This window comes from Callorhinus ursinus, unplaced genomic scaffold (genome assembly GCF_003265705.2).
Source record: "Callorhinus ursinus isolate GAN/ISIS: 27379988/994484 unplaced genomic scaffold, GSC_fseal_2.0 scaffold20, whole genome shotgun sequence".
Taxonomy (NCBI): Eukaryota; Metazoa; Chordata; class Mammalia; order Carnivora; family Otariidae; genus Callorhinus; species Callorhinus ursinus.
Genome location: NW_027397082.1, coordinates 17,991,311 through 18,013,905, shown reverse-complemented (window position 1 = coordinate 18,013,905; position 22,595 = coordinate 17,991,311). Strand labels below are relative to the sequence as shown.

Genomic DNA, 22,595 nt, shown 5'->3' with positions numbered 1-22,595 from the left:
GCAAAATGACTTGCTGGCCTGTGGTCATGTCCTGGTGCATTTCCCATACACCACTGCCAGACATGGTGAGCGAGGAAAAGCAGCCACTTCCAAGAGGTCTTCAACCCTGGAGTCACTGGGAGCTTTCAAAAATGCTGATTATCTTGAATTCTCTTCCCCAAGATTATGCTGTCATGGGTTCTAGGCTATGGCCTGCGCATGGAGGTTTTGGGAAGCTCTGTGATTTTACTGTGCAGCTGGGATAGAACACCTGTGCTCTCGGCCGGCATTTCTCAACCTGGAGACATTCGGAGCCGGGTAGTCCGTTGTTGCGAATATTTAAAGCAGCATCCCTGGCCTCTGCCTAGATGACAGTAGCATTTCCCTACAGTTGTGACAACTAAATGTCCCCAGACATTGCCAGATGCGTCCCACTTGATTGGGACCTACTGCTCAAGGCCAGTGGTTTTTGAGGGTCTGTGTAGTGGCTAAAAATTGAGGCTCTAGGGCTATATCGCCTGGGTTCAAATCCTGGCTAATAAAGGGCAGAGCTTTGGGAAATTACATTTTTCTGTGGCTCTAATTCATCTGCAAAATGGATAATAAAAATACTTTGCAGGGTTGTTGGATCAAATAGGTTAACATTTGCAAAGTGCCTGGAAATCCTCCCCTCCCCCAAGTATACAGGTTTAAAATGAAGAACTGATTAGTCAGAATATCGGAGTGTGGGCCCCAGGAACTACGTTTTAAGCTCCAAAGCTTCTTATCCACATGGAAGTTTTGACTTCAGGGATGTCAAGAGGTGCTCCCCTCATTGGAGGTAGTTTCAGTCATAGGTTTTAGTGTATGTGCAGGGCTGGGACCCTCAGTTCCTGAAGTGGGGCTTTGGCATGGACACCCATCTTCTCTGTATCCACTTGACAGGCTGGGCCCCGGGCAAAGGGCTGTCTAAGTCTGGCTGGTACAAGAGTGCCCTCTAGAGGACAGATAAGGCCCAATCACCGCCTCAGATTCAGGGACCGCAGCAACTCTCTTCCCACCCAGCACCAGAGAAAGAGGCCCAGCTGATGCATCTATTGGAACGACTTTATTTAAGTACACTGGGCCCCACCAGGCAACGTGGTTTGTGCAAGGGACAGGCTTGGGCTAGGAGAAGGGAGGTGAGCTGGTTAAGCACACTGCAGTCCGTGGGTCGCCACATCGCTTTCACACACACCTGCTGCTGTGGCCCATACCTGGCAGGGCCTTTGGTCGTTGGACGGCATGGGGGAGAATGCTGCCTGGAATCTGGGATTGGGGCGGGTCTTGGTGTCACAGGTGAGGGTGCCGGTGAAGATCCGCTAGCCCCAGCTTTGCACCATCTGGGTTAAAGAGCCTTTGGACACTGCAAGGCCAGCCCAGTCCAGGGTAGGGACCTGGCCCTTCTGCATCAGGGGAGATGAGCCTGTCAGCTCCTGGCACTCTGGTCTCGCCCCCTCCCTCCTTTACCAGACAAGTCCAAAGTTAAGAATGGCACAAATCAGCCCAGTTGGGGCCTTGTCACCTCTACAACCTAGCCCCCCATGGGGCAGCTAGAGTGGGAAAAGGCAACCTGGTTAATGGTGGCTCTTTCTCCAGTCCTAAGGGCGCTGGATCCCCTATACCCCTTCTTTGCTGGAGGCCTCTGCCAAAGAGTGATTCTACCTCCTTTTGCAAAAAATCCAACTGGCAACCAGCCTGTTGATTCCAGGGCAGTGAGCAAATGGAAGAGGAAGAAAGAAAGAGGCCGGTGGTAGTGACTTTGAATGTAGCCTCTGATCCTAAATAGGCCTGAGGCCTGTGGATACTGTTAGTTCACTATTAGCAGGGGGTGGCGGGGCCCTGGACGCTATGCTAAACTGAGGTGCTGTAAACATTAGTGTGAACAGGGTGACTGGTGGGCAGGAGGCTATGGGCTCCCTCTCCAGTCCCATACTGAACAAACACGTCAATAAATAAAACTGTTTGAAGATGGCATTGCCCAAGGATGGATGAAAAGCAAGTAACAGGGCCTGGGGCCAACAGGCTCCTGAAATTCTCCCGAGACCCCCTGGACAGGGGCTGGGGGTTGGAGCATTCACTCTGCCACCAATCAGAAGTATAGCACTACTCCTGCCTCTTCAAATGCCCAGTGTGGTCCTGGTCCCCAGGTGAGGTTGAGGGCCCCCTGCTGTCTCCTGACCTAAAGTCTCAGTATTAGCTCCTGGAGTGCTTTCCCAGCCTCCCAAACCCAAATTGCAACAAAACCAGACAGAACTCAACTTCGGCCCCAGTCCTCAGTCCATGATCAACTGGCATCGAGAGCAGAAGGACGAGCAAGGGAGGCAGTGGGCCTCAGGGCACCCTGGGGGTGGGATGGGGCCTAGGGTGGGCAGCAGCAAGGTCTCCCGGGATTTACCCTCTCTGTCTCCCTATGGTAGTAAACATAGTCCCACACAGCCAGACAAAGGCCCAGCTGACGAAGGAGTGGAGTTCTCTGCCAGCATTCTTTTCTGTCAGGGGCCAGTTAGTGGTCAACCCTAGGCCTCAGGCCGTTGCCATCATGGGTAGTTCATCGTTCTTTCTGGGCCCTGGGATCCCTGGGCCACACGGCTCTCGCATATGCGCACACATCCGTGTACATACATGCGCACACATTCGTGTACATACACACACACACACACACACACACACCTGGGCCACACGGCTCTCGCATATGTGCACACATTCGTGTACACACACACACACACACGCAGTTCCTCGCAAACACTCCGACTCAAGAAAGCGAGTTTTAAAGTGGAGTTAACTTCAGAGAGAGGTGAAGATGATGTCCCAACATTAGAAGGTTTTCCTGTGGATAGATCGGGCACCGTCTTCCTCATATTCCTTCTTGGAGACCCACATCTTCTTAAAGGTGTCCAGGGAGGCGAGGATGGAGCCCCTGGAGTGGAGGGAATCCCGAGGAACGTTGTGAGAGGGAGAAAGCAGGTATTAGTGTCCCCCTGGGGCCAAAGCAGACAAGGCTTTGCTTTAAAGGGATGGGGTGGTGAGGGGTAACGATGCCCTCACTTCCTGTTCCGCTCTTACTCCCAGGAGAACTACTCACCCAATCCACGTGGAATACAGCCTCTCCTGAGGTGCGGATATCTGAAAGGGTGGGTGGGAAGAGGACTCTGAGACTTTCACCCTCCTTGTCCCTTTCCCGGCCAACGCTCATCTTTACAGCCAATTCCAATGCCCAAGGTAGTGGATGCATCTCACGCAGTGTCCCTGCTGGACCCCGTGGCCTCTCTGGGGGGTACTGTGGCCAGCCTGACATTCATCTGGAGGAGAGTTCCAGCAGCCCTAAGTATCTACAGCTGTCAGGGAAGCTGGAGCTGTCAGTGGACAAGATTCAGCTCTTGGAGGCCAACAGGAAGAAGACTCTGTGGCAAGAATCACACTCCTTCACTTAGCTCCCCTCGGCAAGCACTAAGATGTTGGACTGTGTCACAAGGGAGCACCAGGAGTCAATCTGTCAACGTGACGGTTTCTCTGAAAGACCTCACGCGGGGCCCTCAGCCTAGCAGCCTGCCCCATCAGGGTATCAGAACTGCCCCCTTTTGTTGGAGGGAGAAGGAAAATGGGTTCTCCCCTCTGGCAGACCTCAAGGTCAGTGTGGGAGCTGGGAGCTGTCTAGCCTCAGAGGGGAGGCCTGGTTCCATGCAGCCCCAGCCCTGCCCCCACCATGCTCCTACCCTGATCTTCACGTCTTTTGGAGCCAGTTTCTTCACTTCACTCAGTAGCCTGTCACCGAAGCCTGAATGGGCAGGAAAGGAGAATCTCAAGTCAATCCTCTGGGCATCTGGGCCCAGCCAGATCTGGACACTTCCTTGGCAATGGGTCCTGAGAGCAAAGACCAACCTTTGAACAGGGTGGAGCCTCCTGAGAGGACAATGTTCGAGAAAAGCGTGCGCCGCAGGTCCATATCTGACTTCTGGATGGCAAACACCAGCACCTCGTGGATGCCCTCACTCTCCTCTCCGATCAGGTCTGGCCTGAACAGCAACTCAGGTGCCCGGAATCGGGAAGGACCAATCTGCAGGGTGGTGGGCAAACTCAGAGGCTGGGCCCAGGGCTGAGGTCCCTTTGGGAGTGAGAATGGAAGAGGCCCCTCTGCCCATCTGTTAGTGACCAGGTGGCTAGGAAGGCCAGGCTCAGGGAAGACCTGGTATGTCAAGGGCCTCAATACACCAAGACAAGGCTCTTGGGAATAATCAGGAAAGAAAAAGGGACAAAGAGAGCTCTCGGGAAATTAGAGAAAGCTCTTATGTTTATTCCTAGCTCTGGCACTTTCCAGCCGAGAGACCTTTGGCATTAATACGTGGGTTTATTCATTCATGGAAATTTCTTCCTATTAATGCAGGTCCAGGAAGAGGCAGCTCACCCTATACTGTGCCCAAGTGATTACAAAGAGCACTAACCACCCTCTTCCAAACCCCATCCTGACCTCTGGTGCCTCCTCTCCTCCACACAGGAGAATCAAAGTCCCTGATGCCTCGCTCTGCAGGAGACGATGCTGTTTGAGAGCTCCAGGGCTCCAGGGAGAGGATGTGAAAGGGCTGATGCATATGACTCCAGCCTCCCCCTGGGGAACTGTTGGGGCCCAGAGCTTCTGGGGGGACTGAAGGGAGATCCAGACCTACCTCAATGGTGCTGCCGTCGGGCAGGTAGTACTGAGCCTTCTCTGTCTCTAGAGTCTCATCCTTCTGTGGGTTTATGGACAGGTAGCAGGCTCTCTGCAGAACCGAGCAGGAGTCAGGCAGGCAGGAAACCTAGGCCTACCTGGTCAAAGTCCCAGTGCTGCTGCAGACATCTGCCCATCCACAGTGACTGCCCTGAAGGGCCAAAGAGCTCCTGCCTTGGAGCATAGCAGGGTGGCCTCTGTCGGCCTCCACTGGGTGGCACTTAGGATTCGAGTTCCTACCTCTTCCATCTTCCTTGTGGGCAGGCGTGGAAACTGGCTCTCTGGAGGTGGGTCTGAGACCACAATCTAATTTTAGTCCAGACTTGGGCTTCTTTTTTCTTTCTACTACTCATGGTTCTGGGTCCCATCTACCCAACTCAGGTTGCCCTAGAGGCATGGGTGGCAGGAGGATCTAGTTTACTTAAAAGAAAACTGTATTCTAACTTCTTCAAGGATGTAAAAGAACATATGTAATTTGTACATAAGTTATAAAAACACAATGAACACCAGTATAACCTTCACCCAGCTTAAGAAATAGCAGCAGCTCCCTTTCCCCCACAAGATGGCAGCACTTGGGGACAGTGACTATCAGTGTGAGGGGGCCCAGCTGGGATCACATGGCAGCCAGGAGGCCTGGCTAGGGAGAAAAGAGCCTGACCATAGGACCGCCCTCCCAGGACTGGAGCTTCGCCTCTCTTCATTCCAGGTCACAGAGGTCCTGGCTGCCCCGTTCCCATTCCCCATCCCATCCCTGGGCGCATGGGGGCAGCACTCACTTCTTTTATGGCCTTGACAATCTCAAACTCAGATGATGAGTGGAAATCATAGCCCTCCTTCCGCAGGTAGAGGCGAAGGAAGCGAGACACATCTCGGCCAGCGATGTCGATGCGCATGATTGAGTGGGGCATGGCAAAGCCCTCATAAATGGGCACGGCATGCGTGACACCATCCCCAGAATCCAGCACCACGCCTGTGGTCCTGCCTGTGGCATAACTGAAGCACAGGGAGCAAACGTGTCACTAACGCCCGCCTCCTCACTTGGGGAAGAAACTCACTTTTTTTAGAGTTCAAAGTCAGCTAAACTAACGCTGAGGACTGCCTTTCTCTAGGAACTTTAGACTACGCAGTACTGAGGAAGCCCGAGCGTAAGCAAGCCTGAAAAACCTGGAAAGGAGCTGAGCCTCCCAGAGCGCCTCCCCCACTCCAGAAGAGCAGGCCTTCCAATCTCCGGGGATGGCCTGCCTTTGACTGCTTCAGGAACCCAGCCTATGGGGCAGTTTTTACTTTCTGGACAAGAGGAAAGAACTCAAATGCCTACAGGGGCCACGCAGGAAAGGTAAATGAGTAAAGGAAAATAATATTTTCACTTCCACAAAAAACTTGCTCTTTCCCCACATGGCCTCCTAGATCCTCGGTTGTTGTTGTTTTTCTCTAGCTTTTGGTAAAGACAAGGGTATAGACATATTTCTGTGATACGACGGGGAAAAACCCATGATGTGTGATGAAGCTTGTGCTGGGAGGACAACAGGGAGGAGAATGGGCTATAGCAGAGTGAGGCTTGCAAACTCTACCGGAAATGGCAGCGGTGACTTTCGCTACAGCTGATTTTTGTCCCATCTATAGGAATGCATGCTTAGCACTGGGCGCCTGGGTGGCTCAGTCGTTAAGCGTCTGTCTTCGGCTCAGGTCATGATCCCAGGTTCCTGGGATCAAGTCCCACATCGGGCTCCCTGCTCCACGGGAAGCCTGCTTTTCCCTCTCCCACTCCCCCTGCTTGTGTTCCTGCTCTCACTATCTCTCTCTGTCAAATAAATAAAATCTTTAAAAAAAAGGGGGGGGGGCGCCTGGGTGGCTCAGTCGTTAAGCGTCTGCCTTCGGCTCAGGTCATGATCTCAGGGTCCTGGGATCAAGCCCCGCATCTGGCTCCCTGCTCGGCGGGAAGCCTGCTTCTCCCTCTCCCACTCCCCCTGCTTGTGTTCCCTCTCTCGCTGTGTCTCTCTCTGTCAAATAAATAAAATCTTTAAAAAAAAAAAAAAATGCATGGCTAGCACTGCCAGGTCATCCCTGTTTTTTCAGAAAAGCGAGAAGTTTGGATTTTGATAGAAAATGTCCCAATTTTTTTTTTTTTTTAAGTAGGTTCCATGCCTCATGTGGGGCTTGAACTTATGATCCTGAGATCAAAGGTCACATGTTCTACCAGCTGAGCCAGCCAGGCGCCCTGGAAATCTACTTAAAATGCCAGCTCACAATATTTTAATGGGGTCAAACACATTCTGCCTGCAGGTCACCAGTGTAGAATCTTGGCCCTAGACCTAACCCTGGGATGAGGCAGGCTGGGAGCATGACAGGGATGAATGATAGGGCTGTGAGAACAGGGACCATGTTGTGGTGTTTCCATCACAACTCTATCACCAGCCTGGCATAATGTCTGCACAGCAGGCACTGGATAAACATCTGAACATGTTACAGGGGCCTTTAGGAAGAACTGTAGCAGTGTGTGGCCTTCCCAGCAGGCAGAGCGGAGAACCCTGGGTGCCCAGCCGCCAAGACAAAGAACAAGAGAAGCGAGAATGGGACATGGTCTCAATACTCCCTTTTCGCATCCACAGAATAGGCACCTCCATCCTGCCCTCAAGGGGCCAGGCAGCTACTTACAGGCTGAGCACAGCTTGCATGGAGATGAAAAGGGCTGGCACGTTGAAGGTCTCGAAGAAAACTTCAGCTGCTCGTTCACGGTTTTTCCGCGGGTTTAAAGGCGCCTCCGTCAGGAGCACAGGATGCTGGTGAAAGATGCCAGGGGATCATCAGGGCAAGGCGAGATCTAGACCCCTCAGCAGCACAGAAGCCCCTGTGTGCTGGGCTAGAGCGCTGAGGGGACCTGTGTGAGCCTCTCTCCAAAAAAAGGCAAGCTGGGCCTGCCATCGACCCCTGCACAAGCCAGTCTGTCAAACCTCCAAATTTATGGCCCCTTTACAAGTCTCATTCTGTCCTTGCCTCTGCCCCCTTCCTCCTACCTTGTCCTCCAAGATTCTTACATAGGCCCCTGTATTTACTCTATATCTCTAATTGTCCAGATTTTGCTATACTCTAAATTTGGAATTCTTATGTTAAAAATAATCGTTTAAATTTTTTTTTCAAAATTTAAATTTAAATACTGAAGGTATTTTTGAAAAACAGAACATATCCCTCCTCTGGAAATTCTGATATGTCTAGTATTCACCTTCCCTTGTTTTTGTGCTCTGAAAGTTACTTCCTTAAAAGTTAAGAGTATAAGCTCTGAAGTATGAAAGACATGGGTTTGAGTCTCAGCTCTCCCACTTTATTCCCTAGGTGATCTTAGAAAGGCTACTTGGCTTCCCTGAACTTCTTTCTGTTCCCTTGTTTGTAAAATGGAAATAATACTCTCTGTTGGTCCTAGGACTGGTATGCAGATTAAGGGCAGACCTGTCGGAAGAGCACGTGGCCTGGCACCCCAGTAAGATTCAAATGCTCCCGGCAGTGATCATTCTGCTCCTCCTCATCTCTGGGGCGGTGGCTCTGCACAGCTCTGCACACCCTGCTCACGGGACCCTCACCTCCTCTGAGAAAGTCTGCAGCTGGTCCTTGGAATAGACATACTGCCAGATGCGCTCCATGTCGTTCCAGTCCTTGACAATGCCATGCTCCATGGGGTAGCGGATGGAGAGCAGACCTCGGTGTTCCTGGGGGCAGAGAGCAGGACTTACAGCAGCAGCTAGCCTCTCAGCCAGGAAGCACAGGGGTCCCCGCTCCTCCAGGACTAGGAGTGCCCACCACACCATCCTCACCCAGGGCTAAAGGTAGGCCCCTGTTTGCCACGTCTCTAAACTGTATGCTGCAAACTGTTCTCACTGCCCGATCAGCCAGCAGAGCGGAGGCTTCTGCATTTCCATGGGCCCTCAGTGCCCTTACAGCAAGTGACGGGAGGCACCCTCCTCATAGCCTGATCCCAGGACACAAATCTCCCGGGCTCCCACCTCTGGGCCTCAGTGCTTGCAAGCCGAGGTTGGCAACAATGATTCTGTTGGTCCACTTCTGGAAGCTGCCCCAGGGCTCCTCCAAGCGGTGCTAATTAATTCATCCCCAGGGTCTCCCAGCCAGGATCTCCCCCTGAATCCCTTTTGCCAAAAAAATAACCAAGCTAGCCAATTTGATCAATGGCAAGGTAGTGACAGGATACAGAAGGAAAGCAAAAGCCCTGTTTTCTAGACTGGTCTCTGTTTCTCAAAGTGGGGTTCCAGATATTTCCTCTCTAAAACCAGAGGCTGCTCCTGGGAGAAGTGAACCAACTAAACCTAGGATGAGGGGGCCAAAGGGGATATTTTAAGAGGAAACTGTTCCTTTTACTCATGGCTGTCCCACTGCTGGGACACTGTCCATGCGGGGAATGATGAAGATCCTCTGCTGGCTTGAGGCTTCTTCAGTAGGACTGGGAATTACCTCGGCTTTGGGGCCAATGAAGATGTCACCTTCAAGGGCTCCGGCCATGACACGAACGTGTTTGGGTCTGCCCACACTACGAAAGAGAGAGGGAGGACCATCACTTTTCATTTCACGATAGAACACAGAAGGATGTACAGACGTGCATGCTTAGAGGGAAGAAATAGAAATAGACTCAGTTCTACTGTGATTATCTCTGAGGAGTGAGGTTACTGTTGATTTTGATTTTCTTCTACTTTTCTGCATTGCCTGCAATTTCTACAATGAACATGTATTATTTTAAGTTATTTGTATATTTCATATTTCTGACCCAAATCAGAGATCCTTCTCTGTAAAAGGTGGAGGGCTGACCCCATAACAAAGCTGACAAGCCTCCCAAGCTACAGAATTACTTACTAGTTTGGAAAGCAGTATTTGGGAATCTGATCACCAGCAAAACCAGCTTTAATCACACCGGATCCCTGAGGAGAGAAAGAGAAGTCAGAAGTATGACAAAAACAAGAGATATATATCATACAGTATGTATAATATGGTTTCACTTTTATTTAAAAGAGACCTTATATCTGTATACAACGTGTCCTTTTGTATGAGCGTCTGTAGACGAAATGCATTCTGCCAGGAGGGAAGTGGGACTGGGGATGGTGAGAACTTTCACTATACACTCAAAGTATTACTTGATTTTTTGGTATTCTTTGACTTTTCTACACTGACCATGCTTTACTTCTAGAATCAAAAATAATACTAATAAAGGGAAGAAAAAGAGAAAACCTGAGGGGAGAAAAGTACCTAGAAGCAACAAAGCAGCCAAGTTCAGGAACATAATCAAGGTGGGAAGAACGTGATTCTTTCTGTTAAACCACATGGGACACTATTAACCGACTTTCCCAGCTCAGGCCTGAACTCACCCTGCCCTCCATGGTCTCTAGGACAGACACCACCGTGAACACCGCCATGCTCGAAGCTGACTGATGGAACACACGTTATCTGGTTCATACTGCAGGGGCAAACCTCTATGCTCTGTTGTGGGGTGAGGGTTGTGGTTGTTTTATATTTTTACTATGCTTTTTTTTTTTTACTCACTGGTCTCCTGATGGTAAAGAGCCGGGAAGTTCTAAAGCATCACCTGAGAAGAGACCCAACATTACAATCCTGCTGCTCCAATCCTTGGTAAATTGGGTGGGGTGCCAGAAGAGAATCTGACTTCTCTGTCAACATCTCTGGTGCCACCTAGGGCCCAACCAAAGTAAATGGTGTCTCTAGACACAGATGCCAACTCTGTGCAGGACAGATGTCGAGGCTTGATACTGCCTACAGATAGAGCCTGTTCTCTTCCTTCTTAACTCTTCTACCACCACACCCGATACGCTCACCCTTCCACCCCGACATGGTTTGCAGCTGCACATATAACACAGGCAAACCTTTTCCTGCTGCCTGTTGATCACTTCTCTTGGGGCGGAGAGTGATATTTCCAGAACCCACACAGCAAGCAGTAAACACATCAGGAGATGCTAAATAGCCAAGGTTATCTTTGCACCAAAGGCTTTCCTGCAACATCCCTGGTTTCCTCTGTCTCTTATTCCTGCTCTTCTATAGGAGAAGTGTGTGTGTGTTGGGGGGGGGGCAGTGGTTAGATAGGCCATCCTGATGCCTGACTCTGGCAAGACAGAGGGAGGAGGAAATAGCTAAAGGATAGGGAATGCCCATTCTCTAAGATAGCAGGAACCTCTGCCAACAGAAAAGAGAGAAAACAGGAGACAATGTGCAAACTCATCGGCCTGGGCAGAACAGCAAGGAGCCTGGAAAAGGGGCAGATGTAAACTGAGCTGAGAGCCTGGGAAGGAGGGAGTATGGCTGCAGCCCCAGGGCTCTGGGACAGAGGCACGGGGAGTGAGAACAGCACTGCACAGAAGAACTCCAGAAACTTGTTGGCTCAAGCTTCCGGTAATTGCTCACTGCCTTCATCTGGGTGTGGTGATGCCAACAGACTAACTGGACCTGCTGGCAGAGGTTGAAAACAAGAAAAGAAAAGATGAGACCTGCATTTCAGATTCTAGATATTTTGAAGAGATGATTTTCCTAGATATTTAATTTTGAGTTTACTAGCAAAATCAGACTAGTGTCCGAGTAACAAGGTAAATTAAGATGTTAGGTTCATTTCTTCCTCTCTGTCCTTCCCAGCAAGAGAGTATAAAGACCCACTTCTTCTTCTTCTTCTTCTTTTAATTTATTTGAGAGAGAGAGAGAAAGAGAGAGATCACGAGCATGGGGGAAAGGCAGAGGGAGAAGCAGACTCCCGGCTGAGCAGGCAGGCCGACACCGGACTCAATCCCAGGACCCTGGGATCATGACCTGAGCCAAAGGCAGATGCTTAACTGACTGAGCCACCCAGGCGCTCTAAAGACCCAGTTCTAATGTCACTGCCTTCCTCCTGAACGATAATCCCCTGTTGGAATTAATTATCATCTTCCTATTATTTCACAAAATCACCATTACCTGTACCACTAGGTAGTCTGCATTTCCTTCTGCTATCTATCTGAATTTATGGTTTCCATTTTTGTCTGTTTTCAGCCCAAGTTTCTCAAGCTCAGAGACTTTATGTATCAGCAGTATCCGGCATTTGAAGGTACTCAGATAGATGCTGGCTGCCTAAAATTAAAACCAAGCTCAAATGATTGGTCAATGAAGCCTAAAGTATGGAGCCTGAACAGGCGGCTGGAATGCCAGAAGCTGCAGGCAGAGGTGTGCAGCATTGGGAATGATGCACATGGTGGAACCAGACCCAGCTTGTCTCTGCAGTCCCACGAGCTTGCCTCTGCAGTCCCACGAGCTTGCCTGCCAGGCCAGCAACTGGGTAAAGAGTGAGCGGGATGGGGGAGGCAGCTGAGCTGCTTCTATTCTGCTAAAACCCCACCCCATATAAAGGGGCCTTGTCCATTTCTTTAATAGTATTTGTACCTAGGAACTATGTACCTGGCAAATGAGCTTCCACTCTCTTTGTTATTAACTCTGGCAATGCCAAATAAATAAGTGCCTTGTAGAGAGGCTTCTTGAAAAAGTAGTTTCATAATAAATATTTGAGATCTGAGGACTCAAGTCTGCTGCCAGCCACCAATGACCATTCTCTTTCTGAAGCAGGCAAAAAGTGAATCCCTCAGCCAGGCTCTCCCAGTACCTGCTGACTATGGGCCCGTGGCTTGGGCACCTTTAGCCTAAGTACCCCTGCTTATTCTTGACACGGTGGGAAGGAGGCTAGCTGTCTCCCATTTTACAAGTGGGAAAAAGATGCTGAGAGGTTGAGCCTCAGATTCCAGGACACTGGTGGCCCATTTTGGCACCAAGACATATTTTGTTTGGCCCACAAAATACTTTTTAAAAAACTTTATGGAGGGGCACCTGGGTGGCTCAGTCATTAAGCGTCTGCCTTCGGCTCTGGTCATGATCCCAGGGTCCTGGGATCAAGCCCCGCATTGGGCTCCCTGCTCGGCGGGAAGTCTGCTTCTCCCTCTCCCCCTGCTTGTGTTCCCTCTCTCACTGTGTCTCTGTCAAATAAATAAATAAAATCTTTTTTTTTTTAAGATTTTATTTATTTGACAGAGAGAGACACAGCGAGGGAGGGAACACAAGTATGGGGAGTGGGAGAGGGAGAAGCAGGCTTCCCACCAAGCAGGGAGCCCGATGCGGGGCCCGATCCCAGGACCCTGGGATCATGACCTGAGCCGAAGGCAGACGCTTAACGACTGAGCCACCCAGGCGCCCCTAAATAAATAAAATCTGAAAAAAAAATTTATGGAAATAAAATTCACTACCATATAATTTATCCACTTAAGGTATGTAACTCAATGGTTCTTAGTATAGTCATGGAGTGGTATAATCCTCACCACAGTGAAATGTTAGAACTTCCTCAGCATCCCAGAAACTGTACCCATCAGCACTCTCTATCCTACCTGCCCTCTCCCGCAAGTAGTCCTAGGCAACCACGAATTTATTATCCACCTCTGCAGATGACAAACTACTTTTACATTAACTTCCAACAGTTAAAAATTAGACTGCATATACAATGTATCAATTTTCTGGTTTCTCTTGAAACAACAGAAAATCTGGCAACACTGGGCCTGCATTCCTGCATGGGGGCAACTGGCTGGAAATGAAAAGCAGCTGGTCCTTTGGTCAGACATACTCAGTGCACCTTCCAGAGTCCTCATGCCTTCTTTAAGGCTACTCTCTTCCTCCCCCTTTTTATGTTCCTGCTTGGCCTCTGCAAGCACTGAGTTTGAGACTCCTATTCAAGGCATTCCCAGCAACTAATTCATGATGTTTCCCCTTCCACATGGTACCTGGTTTCTTTCTTACCCTCAGAGCACCCAGCTTGGTATGAAGCACATCCTTGGCTCTCAAAATATACATGATTGAACAGTGAGCTATCTCTGTAAATCACCTCCTTTTCATTCTTTCCAGTAAGCTAGGGATGGATTCTTGCTGAAGTTGGACAACCAACAGGTTGAATATCATATCACAAGTGACAGGGTTAAATAAATATACTGACTTCATTTCCTCAGCTAATTCTAATGTCTCTTAAACTGAAGTAAATCAGGGGCGCCTGGGTGGCTCAGTCGGTTGAGCATCCAACTCTTGACTTCGACCAGGTCCTGATCTCAGGGCTGTGAGACTGAGCCCCACTTCAGGCTCTGAGCTTAGCATGGAGTCTGCTTGAGATTCTCTCTCTCCCTCTGACCCTCCTCCGCTAACACTCACATGTGCTCTCTCTCTCAAAATTAATAAATACATAAAATCTTAAAAAAAAAACCTTAAGTGAATCAGCAGATCTCAAGAGCTGATGACAAGGGGGCCTGAGTGGCTCAGACGGTTAAGCGTCTGCCTTCGGCTCGGGTCGTGATCCCAGGGTCCTGGGATCGAGCCCCACATCAGGCTCCCTGCTCCGTGGGGAGCCTGCTTCTCCCTCTCCCTCTGCCTGCTGCTTCCCCTGCTTGTACACTCTCTCTGTCAAAAATAAATACAATCTTTAAAAAAAAAAAAAGCTGATGACAAATTGTAAAAAAAATAATAAGGGGCGCCTGGGTGGCTCAGTTGGTTAAGCGACTGCCTTCGGCTCAGGTCATGATCTCAGGGTCCTGGGATCAAGTCCCACATCGGGCTCCCTGCTCAGTGGGAGGCCTGCTTCTCCCTCTCCCACTCCCCCTGCTTGTGTTCCCTCTCTCGCTGTCTCTCTGTCAAATAAATAAATAAAATCTTTAAAATAATAATAATAATAAAAAAATTGAGACCATTTGTGAAATTTGAACATTGAATATTTGATGATATTAAGGAATTATTAATTTTTTTAGGTTTGATAATAGTATATTGATTATGGTTTTTTTGAAGATTTTATTTATTTGAGAGAGAGAGCATTTGTGCCATAGAGAGAGCACTAGCTGGGGGAAGGGGTAGAGAGAGAGGGAGAAGCAGACACCCCGAGCAGGGAGCCAGACATGGGGCTCCATCCCAGGACCCCGGGTTCATGACCTGAGCTGAAGGCAGACGCTTAACCGACTGAGCCACCCAGGTGCCCTGATTATATTTTTTAAAGAGCATGGGAAAGGGTCACTGGCTGGCTCAGAACATGCAACTCTTGATCTCAGGGTTGTGAGTTCAAACCCCATATTGGGCATAGAGCTCACTTAAAAAAATAAAGGGGCGCCTGGGTGGGTTAGTCGGCTAATTATCCCACTCTTGATTTAGGCTCAGGTCAGGATCTCAGGGTCGTGAGATTGAGCCTCATGTTGGGCTCCACACTTAGGGTGGAGTCTGCTTGAGATTCTCTCTCTCCCTCTGCCCTCCCCCCTGCTCGTGTGCTCTCTCTCAAATAAATCTTTAAAAAAAAATAAATTTTTAAAAAGTTAAAAAAAAACCCCACAGTATAAGAGAGGGAAGTAGGTGGGAATGCAGTTCAAAAAGATTAGCCAGGAGCTGATAACTGTTACAGCTAGGTGATGTATATGTGGATGTTTGTTACACTATTCCTCTCCTTTTGTTTATGTTTGACATTTTCTATAATAAAAAGAAGAAGTTGGGGTGCCGGGGTGGGGCAGTCGGTTAAGCGTCTGACTCTTGGTTTTGCCTCAGGTTGTGATCTCAAGGTCATGAGATCAAGCCCCGTGTCGGGCTTTGGGCTCAGCACAGTTAGTCTGCTTGCGTTTCCCTCTTCCTCTCCTTCTGCCCCTCCACCCGTTCGTGCTCACTCTCTCAAATAAATAAATCTAAAAAAGAAGAAGAGCTGGCAAATAAGATGATAGCACTTAAGTAAAAATTCAAAACACAAATACTACACACACACACACACACACACACACACACACACACACTATAAAATATCTATGTCTGCAAGTCATGGATGGAAAGGAGCACATCAACTTATGATGACAGTTTGCTTCTGTGGTTACTTCTGGGGTAGGGGGACGGGATGGTGGAGGGGAGCACAACGAGGCTTCGATTATATCTGTAATGTTTATTTCCTAAGAAAAAGTCCTGAAGCAGGGGTGCCTGGGTGGCTCAGTGGGTTAAGTGTCTGCCTTCGGCTCAGGTCATGATCCCAGGGTCCTGGGATCGAGCCCCGCATCGGGCCACCTGCTCAGCTGGGAGCCTGCTTCTCCCTCTCCCTCTTTCTGCAGCTCCCTCCCGCTTGTGCTCTCTCTGTCAAATAAAATAAATTAAAAAAAAAATCCTGAAGCAAATATGGCAAATGTCCACATTTAGTAAATGTGGGTGGTAGACACGTGCTATGTGGGTGCTTGTTATATACTTCTCTGAAATTTCCTGTATGTTAAATACCTTGTTTTTTTAAAAAGGTGGGCTAAAGCAGTTTAAGATCCCCCCAGTGAAACTTACCTAGTTTACTGATGAACTTGAAAAGATCTGACACTATTCCTGCATTTAGGCCCAAATAGTCACGAAGACAGTTTTAAGACTGACCAGAACATTGATCCATTTTAGGACAGAACTTAACCTTTGAGATCTCAGCAAAGACCTGAGCTTCAGAATAAACACAGTATTCTAATCAAAGTGTTATAGTCCTCAAAATGTGGCCTAGGAGCTGCCCTCCTCTTGTATTACTATCTATGACATACCTTTAGGAAGAATGACTTATGTTCAGTTTTTAAAAGTACCTATCACTTTATTGTTGTCATTAGAGTGCGTGCATGTGCACCTCCCCTTCCATTTTCCTCATTAAACTCTCATGAATTGGTTTGGTGCCAGAATAAGAAGAAAGGAGTAGTCAACAATTATTTTAAGTCTGGGAAAGGCTGTGAACTGATAATGAGGCTCTTCCCTCTTTTCCCTGCTTTCTTTGTTCTTCTTTTCTTTTCCTTTCTTTCTTTCTTTCTTTCTTGATTTTATTTATTTATTTGACAGAGAGAGACACAGCGAGAGAGGGAACACAAGCAGGGGGAGTGGGAGAGAGAGAAGCAGGCTTCCGGCTGAGCAGGGAGCCTGATGTGGGGTTCGATCTCAGGATCCTGGGATCATGACCTGAGCCGAAGGCAGATGCTTAACGACTGAGCCACCCAGGTGCCCCCCGCTTTTTAATTATTTATTTATTTATTTGAGAGAGAGAGAGCACGCGCATGTGAACAGGGGAGGAGCAGACAGAGAGAGAGAGAGAACCCTCAAGCAGACTCCCCCTCTGAGCGAGGAGCCCAACTGGGGGCTCGATCTCATGACCCTGCAATCACGCCCTGAACCAAAGTCAAGAGTCATGTAGCTTACCTGACTGAGCCACCTGGGCGCCCCTCTCCTTTCTTTTAATTACACTCTCCTTTGCCCAGAAATAAAGTTGTAGCAATGTGTTAAGCTATGGAGCAGTTAAATCTGCTAGATACACATTATTCTCATAAAGTGGGCTCAAATATTTCAAATGATTTTTCCTATCCATCCTTCACTTTGAAACAAAACAAAATCTCTAAATGTCAAACAGCAAGAACTACCTGAGGTCCCAGATCTAAATATGTGGCAGGTGCTCAGTAAATCCTAATGAGAGAATTTCTCCTACTTCACCTTTTGGCAGAATTACTGGCATAATAAAAGAAACTTTTTCCCAGGGGCGCCTGGGTGGCTCAGTCAGTTAAGTGTCTGCCTTCAGCTCAGGTCATGATCTCAGGGTCCTGGGACTGAGCCCCGCATCGGGCTCCCCGTTCAGCGGGGAGTCTGCTTCTCCCTCTCCCTTAGCCCCTCCCCCCTGCTCCTGCTCTCTCTCGCTCACACTTTCTCTCTCTCTCAAATAAGTAAAATTAAAAAAAAGAAATGTTTTCCCAGAGAAAATAAATCAATTCTTTAAATCTTAAAACTGAAAATGCACCTCTGCTTTGATGCATTTCAAATACACTATGGAGAAAGAGAAAGGAGAAACTAAAAAGCATTAGCTTAAGTGACATTAAAGAAAATGGCTGGAGATGGAACTCCTGCCCCCAAATTCCAGAATCAAAGGATCTAATGGGATGGATAGATTGCTGCTTCTGCATTGCTGATGAAAACAGGAAATTGTTAATTTCTATTTTTTTCTTTTTAAAATTAAGAAAAATGCAGATGAAGTACATACAAGTTGGTTGAAGATAGAAACAGTGTTCTCTGAAAATCGAATCAAGAACAAGATCTATTCAGCCCTCTGCAGTAACTAACTAGGAGTCTCTCCCCACTTCAGTCCTTTCCTTATTTAAAGACATCTTTGTTACTGTGATATTTGGTCACTCATCCACCCGCCCATCAGTACAATGAAAAAACAATTACTGAGCACACAGTGGTGCCAGGCTGTAGGTGCTATATGTGTGAAGGAAGGTGGGAAGGGGAGAGTAATAAAAAAATGAAAGAATGCTATCTTTTCCCCCAAGCATTTAACAGTCCAGTGAGGGAGACCAAAAAAAAAAAATTCCTCCCCAAAATGAGGTGTCTCATTGAGCTCCCCCTCCTGCCTTTCAAGGCAGAAGCTATACCTCTGGAGAGAAGGAAAGCTAACAACAAACAAGCACCTTTCCTCGGAAAAAATGAGAAACTTGGAACCCAACCTCAATTTGAGTCTTGGCTCCTCAACTTCTAAGACAGGTGGCTTGCATACTAACTGCTATTTAACCTCTCTAAGGTTCACTTTCCTGCATAAACAGGGGACAGTAATTCCTATCCACCTACCAGAGCTGACGCTTAAAGGAGATGATGCAAACGAAGGCACCTTGTAACATGCCTAAGGTCCCAAGGGCTGGATCAACAATGAATCCGACAGCTTAGGACGGATAGAACTGAGTTTTCCCTCAATAGAGGGACCCAACCAATCTCGGCCGGATGAGCCCTCTCAGTGGGGCTGTTTTACAGCTGTTTTACAACAGTCACCCTCCGCCCCAAATAAGAGCAAATAAGAGCAGTTATTTAGATTCTTTTCGTTTGTCACTATTGATGCATTTGCGTGGGCTACTACTAGCAAGAGGAATAGCGGATAAAGAACTGGTTTTAGGTCACCTCTACCGTGTGACCTTGGGCTCGCTTTACCTCTTCGTGGGTTGTTTTTTTTTTCCATTTGTAAAACGGGGATCAAACTTCCTGCCTTAACTATCCACCCAATTTTTGTGAGAACTCAATTCGAATGTACGTGAAACTCCCCCTGCAGCCATTGAGCGCCTGGCAAATATGTTTAGTAATTTTTTTCCCCAGCTGCTAGGCGTTCTGAAGAGGATGGTACCTCCCTGCTTGCTTGGTCACTCTCTTTTCTTCTGGATCTTTATTAACGTTGTAATCTATAATCACAGAAATAACTGAAATCCTATGGCCATTTCTGGCACCAGATTCCCGAGCCCCACCCATATACACCTCCAAGCTGCCTGCCCGGCTGGGGACCGAAGGAAACTTAGCCCTTCTCCACACGAGGGCGGGCCCCAGCCCGTCAGGCCGCTCCACTGTTGAGTTCCCGAAGCCAATCCCCACAGCTCTTGCGCACCCGCCCGCCCCTTAGAGAGAGGAAACATGAGGAAACATTATGGCGGCCCGGAAGAATGGCAGGGGCGCAAGCCAATCACTGCGGAGAGCTGCCCTCATCCGGCAAGGCCCAGAGGCGGGGTCATCGGTGAAGATGGACAGCCAGAACAGCCAATAGAGTTATTGGAAACTGGGGAGGGGGCGGACGCCCGGCGCTCACAAGCGGTTGAGGCCCCTCAAGCCAAGGGCCCAAGGACCCGGCTCGGACTACAGCCCTTCCCTTTATCTCTCCCAAAGTTCTCCATCCCATGGTTGCTGGCCAGCCTCCCTGCCTGCGGACTAAGGGTGAGGGGAGGACAGAGGCGGCGGCTGCTGAACCCGCCTGACAGGCTGGGCCAGTGACAAAGAGCCGGTGGCCCAGGCCGAAACCCGGGAAGCGATCCCTTTGGGGAAGAGAGAATAAATCCGTTTAGAGATAGGAAAGACGCAACTCACGTTGTCGATCACGACAGGCTGGTTGGCGATCACATCGTAGGACTCCATGGCAAAAGAATCTCTCCTTCCGAGGAAGGAACTGCCAGCCGGGTCCGCTGCTAACGCCAGTGACACGCATGCGCAATCTAGCCGCCGGTACAGGGCATCCAGGGAGCGGCCCGACCTCGCCTCCAAAGAACTACAACCCCCAGCATGCCTTGCACCTGAGTATAACGCGCCAGGCAGCTCCGGAGCCCCGCCTAATTTAAGAATAGGGCCTCACATTTCCACGCATAGTACCCTGGGCTTTGTAGTCTCCGTAGATGACTAGAAGGGGACGCTGATTTATAGCTGTATTGCATGCCTGGATCTGTAGTTCCTTTGAAGGGATTCGCAGTGCATGCTGAAGTATGTAGTCTTCTTGAGTACTTGTCTGTAGTTGGGTTTGGATTGGCCAGTATTTCGTGGATGTTTAGATTTTCCAGATCAGTCGTGCCACTACTTCCCCTGGATAGTGTAAGGTTGCTATGCTTTTATTTGGGTCAGTAAGACATTAATAAACATTTATCAGCATCAAACTCTAATAAAGGAGAATTTAATACTACCCCCCACCACACACACATGGGGAAAGAGGACATACTCCCAGAACAAAAAACAATTTCAGTTTTATTGCTTTTTGAGAAAAACCAGCACATTTTGTTTCTTTTCGCATTTTTTCCTGGGTGAGTGTAAACTTTGCAAAGGCTAACATTGGTCTGAAGACTGACATTTGGAACTACGGGTACAGGTGATCTTTTGGTCATTAAAAAAACATCGTTCATTTAATAGCTTCAGGAACTGCTTTAGTATCTCTAATTTTCATGGAGAGTTAGAATTGACACTGATGAATAAGAAAATGGAGGTGAAGAGAAGTTATGTGTCACTACTTTCAAATGGGCCCAGAGCATTTTTGTCCAGATTATGCAACCCCTACCCCCTTCAAGTTGCTGGGACCCTTTAGTCAATAGCATTGGTAATCAGGACTTCCTTTTATTCCTTTTTCTTGGAATTCCTTATTGTACACAGGAAAATAATTCTCAACCAGGTGCCTTAGGAATTAAAAATTCTCCCAGGGGCGCCTGGCTGGCTCAATCGGTAGAACATACGACTCTTGATCTGGGGGTTGTAAATTCGAGCCCCACATTGGGTATAGAGATCACTTAAAATTAAAAAAAAAAAATTCTCCCAGTTACAGAGAGTGAAATGTAATGGGAAAGAGCGGGTCCACAGTAGATAATGAATATTGGGGTTCCTCAAGGCAATCTGCATACATCTGCATAAAACAGAACAAAGAAGAGATTGTCATAACTAAAAGCATTTATTAAAAAATTACCAAGTCTTGGGGTGCCGGGGTGGCTCAGTAGGTTAAGCGTCTGCCTTGGGCTCCGGTCATGAGGTCACGATCTTGGGGTCCTGGGATCCAGCCGCAGGTAGTCTGCTTCTCCCTCTCCCTCTGCCCCTCCCCCCCCACTCGTACACGCGCGCGCCCTCTCTCTCTAAAATAAATAAAATCTTAAAAAAATAAAAAAAATTACCAAGTCTTTTTAATTAGTCCTAGTTTACTTAATTCTTCCTACTTTTTAACAGGACTCCAAAATAAGTATTTCAACATACGACCCCTGAATTTGGCGGCGTTAGTGTCAGTAAATATGGTAAATGGACGTTCAATGACGGTAGGAAACATTCAGATTATAATCTATTGAAACTAAAATCACAGTAATGGATGAATGAATCAACCCGTTATTGTCAGATTTATGCTTAAATTCTTGTTAGCAGCGTGTCAGCAGATGACAAGCCCTTTCTCGGAGAACTTCCCACTGCTTTCGTGGGACCCTAGCACCTTAGGATGTCTCAACGTCTCTATTTGAACCTGGGTTCCTCCTAACACTAGGGGGAGGCCAAGAGCCTTGGGACACCCCCAACGCCAGGAGAGGGAGGCAGGACCTATTGTCAAGTCACGCCTTCCCCACCTGTGACTGGCACAGACACTACCCAATGGATACCGGGATAGGGCGCGCCGACGCCCCGCCCCCTTGAGCGCCCCGCGGCCCCCGAGGCACCCTCTGGCCGTCTCTGCGGCGGCGACGGCCTGGGCCGACTGTGCACCGTGCGCAGGCGCGGAGCCTAGACCTCGCTGCAGCCCCCATAGCCTCGGGGAGTCGTACAGACGGAGTCCGCCTGCTGGCGCGTCAGTGTTCTCCCCCTCGTCCACCCTCCCCGGTCCCCCCAGCGCCCTTCGCGCCCGGATGGCGGAGCTGCGGCCTAGCGGCGCCCCCGGCCCCGCCGCGCCCCCGGCCCCTGGCCCTAGTGCGCCCCCGGCCTTCGCCTCGCTCTTTCCCCCAGGACTGCACGCCATCTACGGAGAGTGCCGTCGCCTTTACCCTGACCAGCCGAACCCGCTCCAGGTTACCGCTATCGTCAAGTACTGGTATGCTCTGGGCCGCGGGGAGACGGACAGGGACGGGCTGGGAAGCGTTAGAACCCCAGGGGCGAAGTCATTTGCGGGGGAGGAGGAGGTGGAGAAGAATGGTTAAAGCACTTGGAAGGAGGGCGTCCTGCTGCGAGGGAAGGAGTTAAGGCTGAAGTTGGGAATGGGGACAAAGGGGTTAACGGAGCCTGTGGTAGCGAAGGGTTAACGAGGGGGGGGGAGGATGAAGGGTTAACTGGGATTGGGAGAATAGAGTGAATTGGGGGTGTGTGTAGGAGCGGGGGGGTTGCGATAGGAGAGAAGGAACTGTAAACGTGGTGAAAGGAGGGGGCGCCTGTAGGGGGTCATTAGTGGGCGAGGGGAAGCCGGGGGCGGGGGGCGGCTGAAGTGGGATGGGGGAGGCAAGGCGGGGCTTGGGGAGCGTATGAGAGGGCTTTGGAGGAGTGCGGCTGGCAGAGCTCAGAGGGCTCGAGACTGCACAGGGTACGGGTGGATTTGGGGACCCCCGCTCTCCCGTAGGTTAGGAGGGGAGCAAGTTTCGAG

At 49.2% G+C, this 22,595-nt stretch overlaps 2 protein-coding genes across 5 annotated transcripts in view; one reads left to right on the top strand and one right to left on the bottom strand.

Moving 5' to 3' along the window:
- Positions 1-1,044: 1,044 nt before the first annotated feature.
- Positions 1,045-19,759, bottom strand: ACTR1A (actin related protein 1A). The gene is made up of 11 exons (XM_025880392.2): positions 19,607-19,759; positions 9,557-9,621; positions 9,161-9,236; positions 8,278-8,403; positions 7,358-7,482; positions 5,479-5,695; positions 4,662-4,754; positions 3,880-4,054; positions 3,714-3,775; positions 3,083-3,123; positions 1,045-2,917 (listed from the first exon to the last, which is right to left on the bottom strand). Exons 1-11 carry the CDS (start codon positions 19,652-19,654, stop codon positions 2,815-2,817), a joined length of 1,131 nt encoding a protein of 376 aa, XP_025736177.1. The 5' UTR covers positions 19,655-19,759; the 3' UTR covers positions 1,045-2,814.
- A 1,913-nt stretch (positions 19,760-21,672) lies between these two features.
- The window catches only part of SUFU (SUFU negative regulator of hedgehog signaling), a 113,375-nt gene continuing 112,452 nt past the window's right edge, over positions 21,673-22,595 (top strand). The window contains exon 1 of one of the 4 annotated variants that reach the window (XM_073904262.1): positions 21,673-22,052. In XM_073904262.1, the coding sequence (XP_073760363.1) occupies positions 21,871-22,052 (182 nt within the window). In that variant the 5' untranslated portion in view covers positions 21,673-21,870. The remainder of the gene's footprint in view (positions 22,053-22,595) is intronic. The other 3 variants (XM_073904263.1, XM_025880384.2, XM_025880385.2) reach the window with 3 other exon arrangements.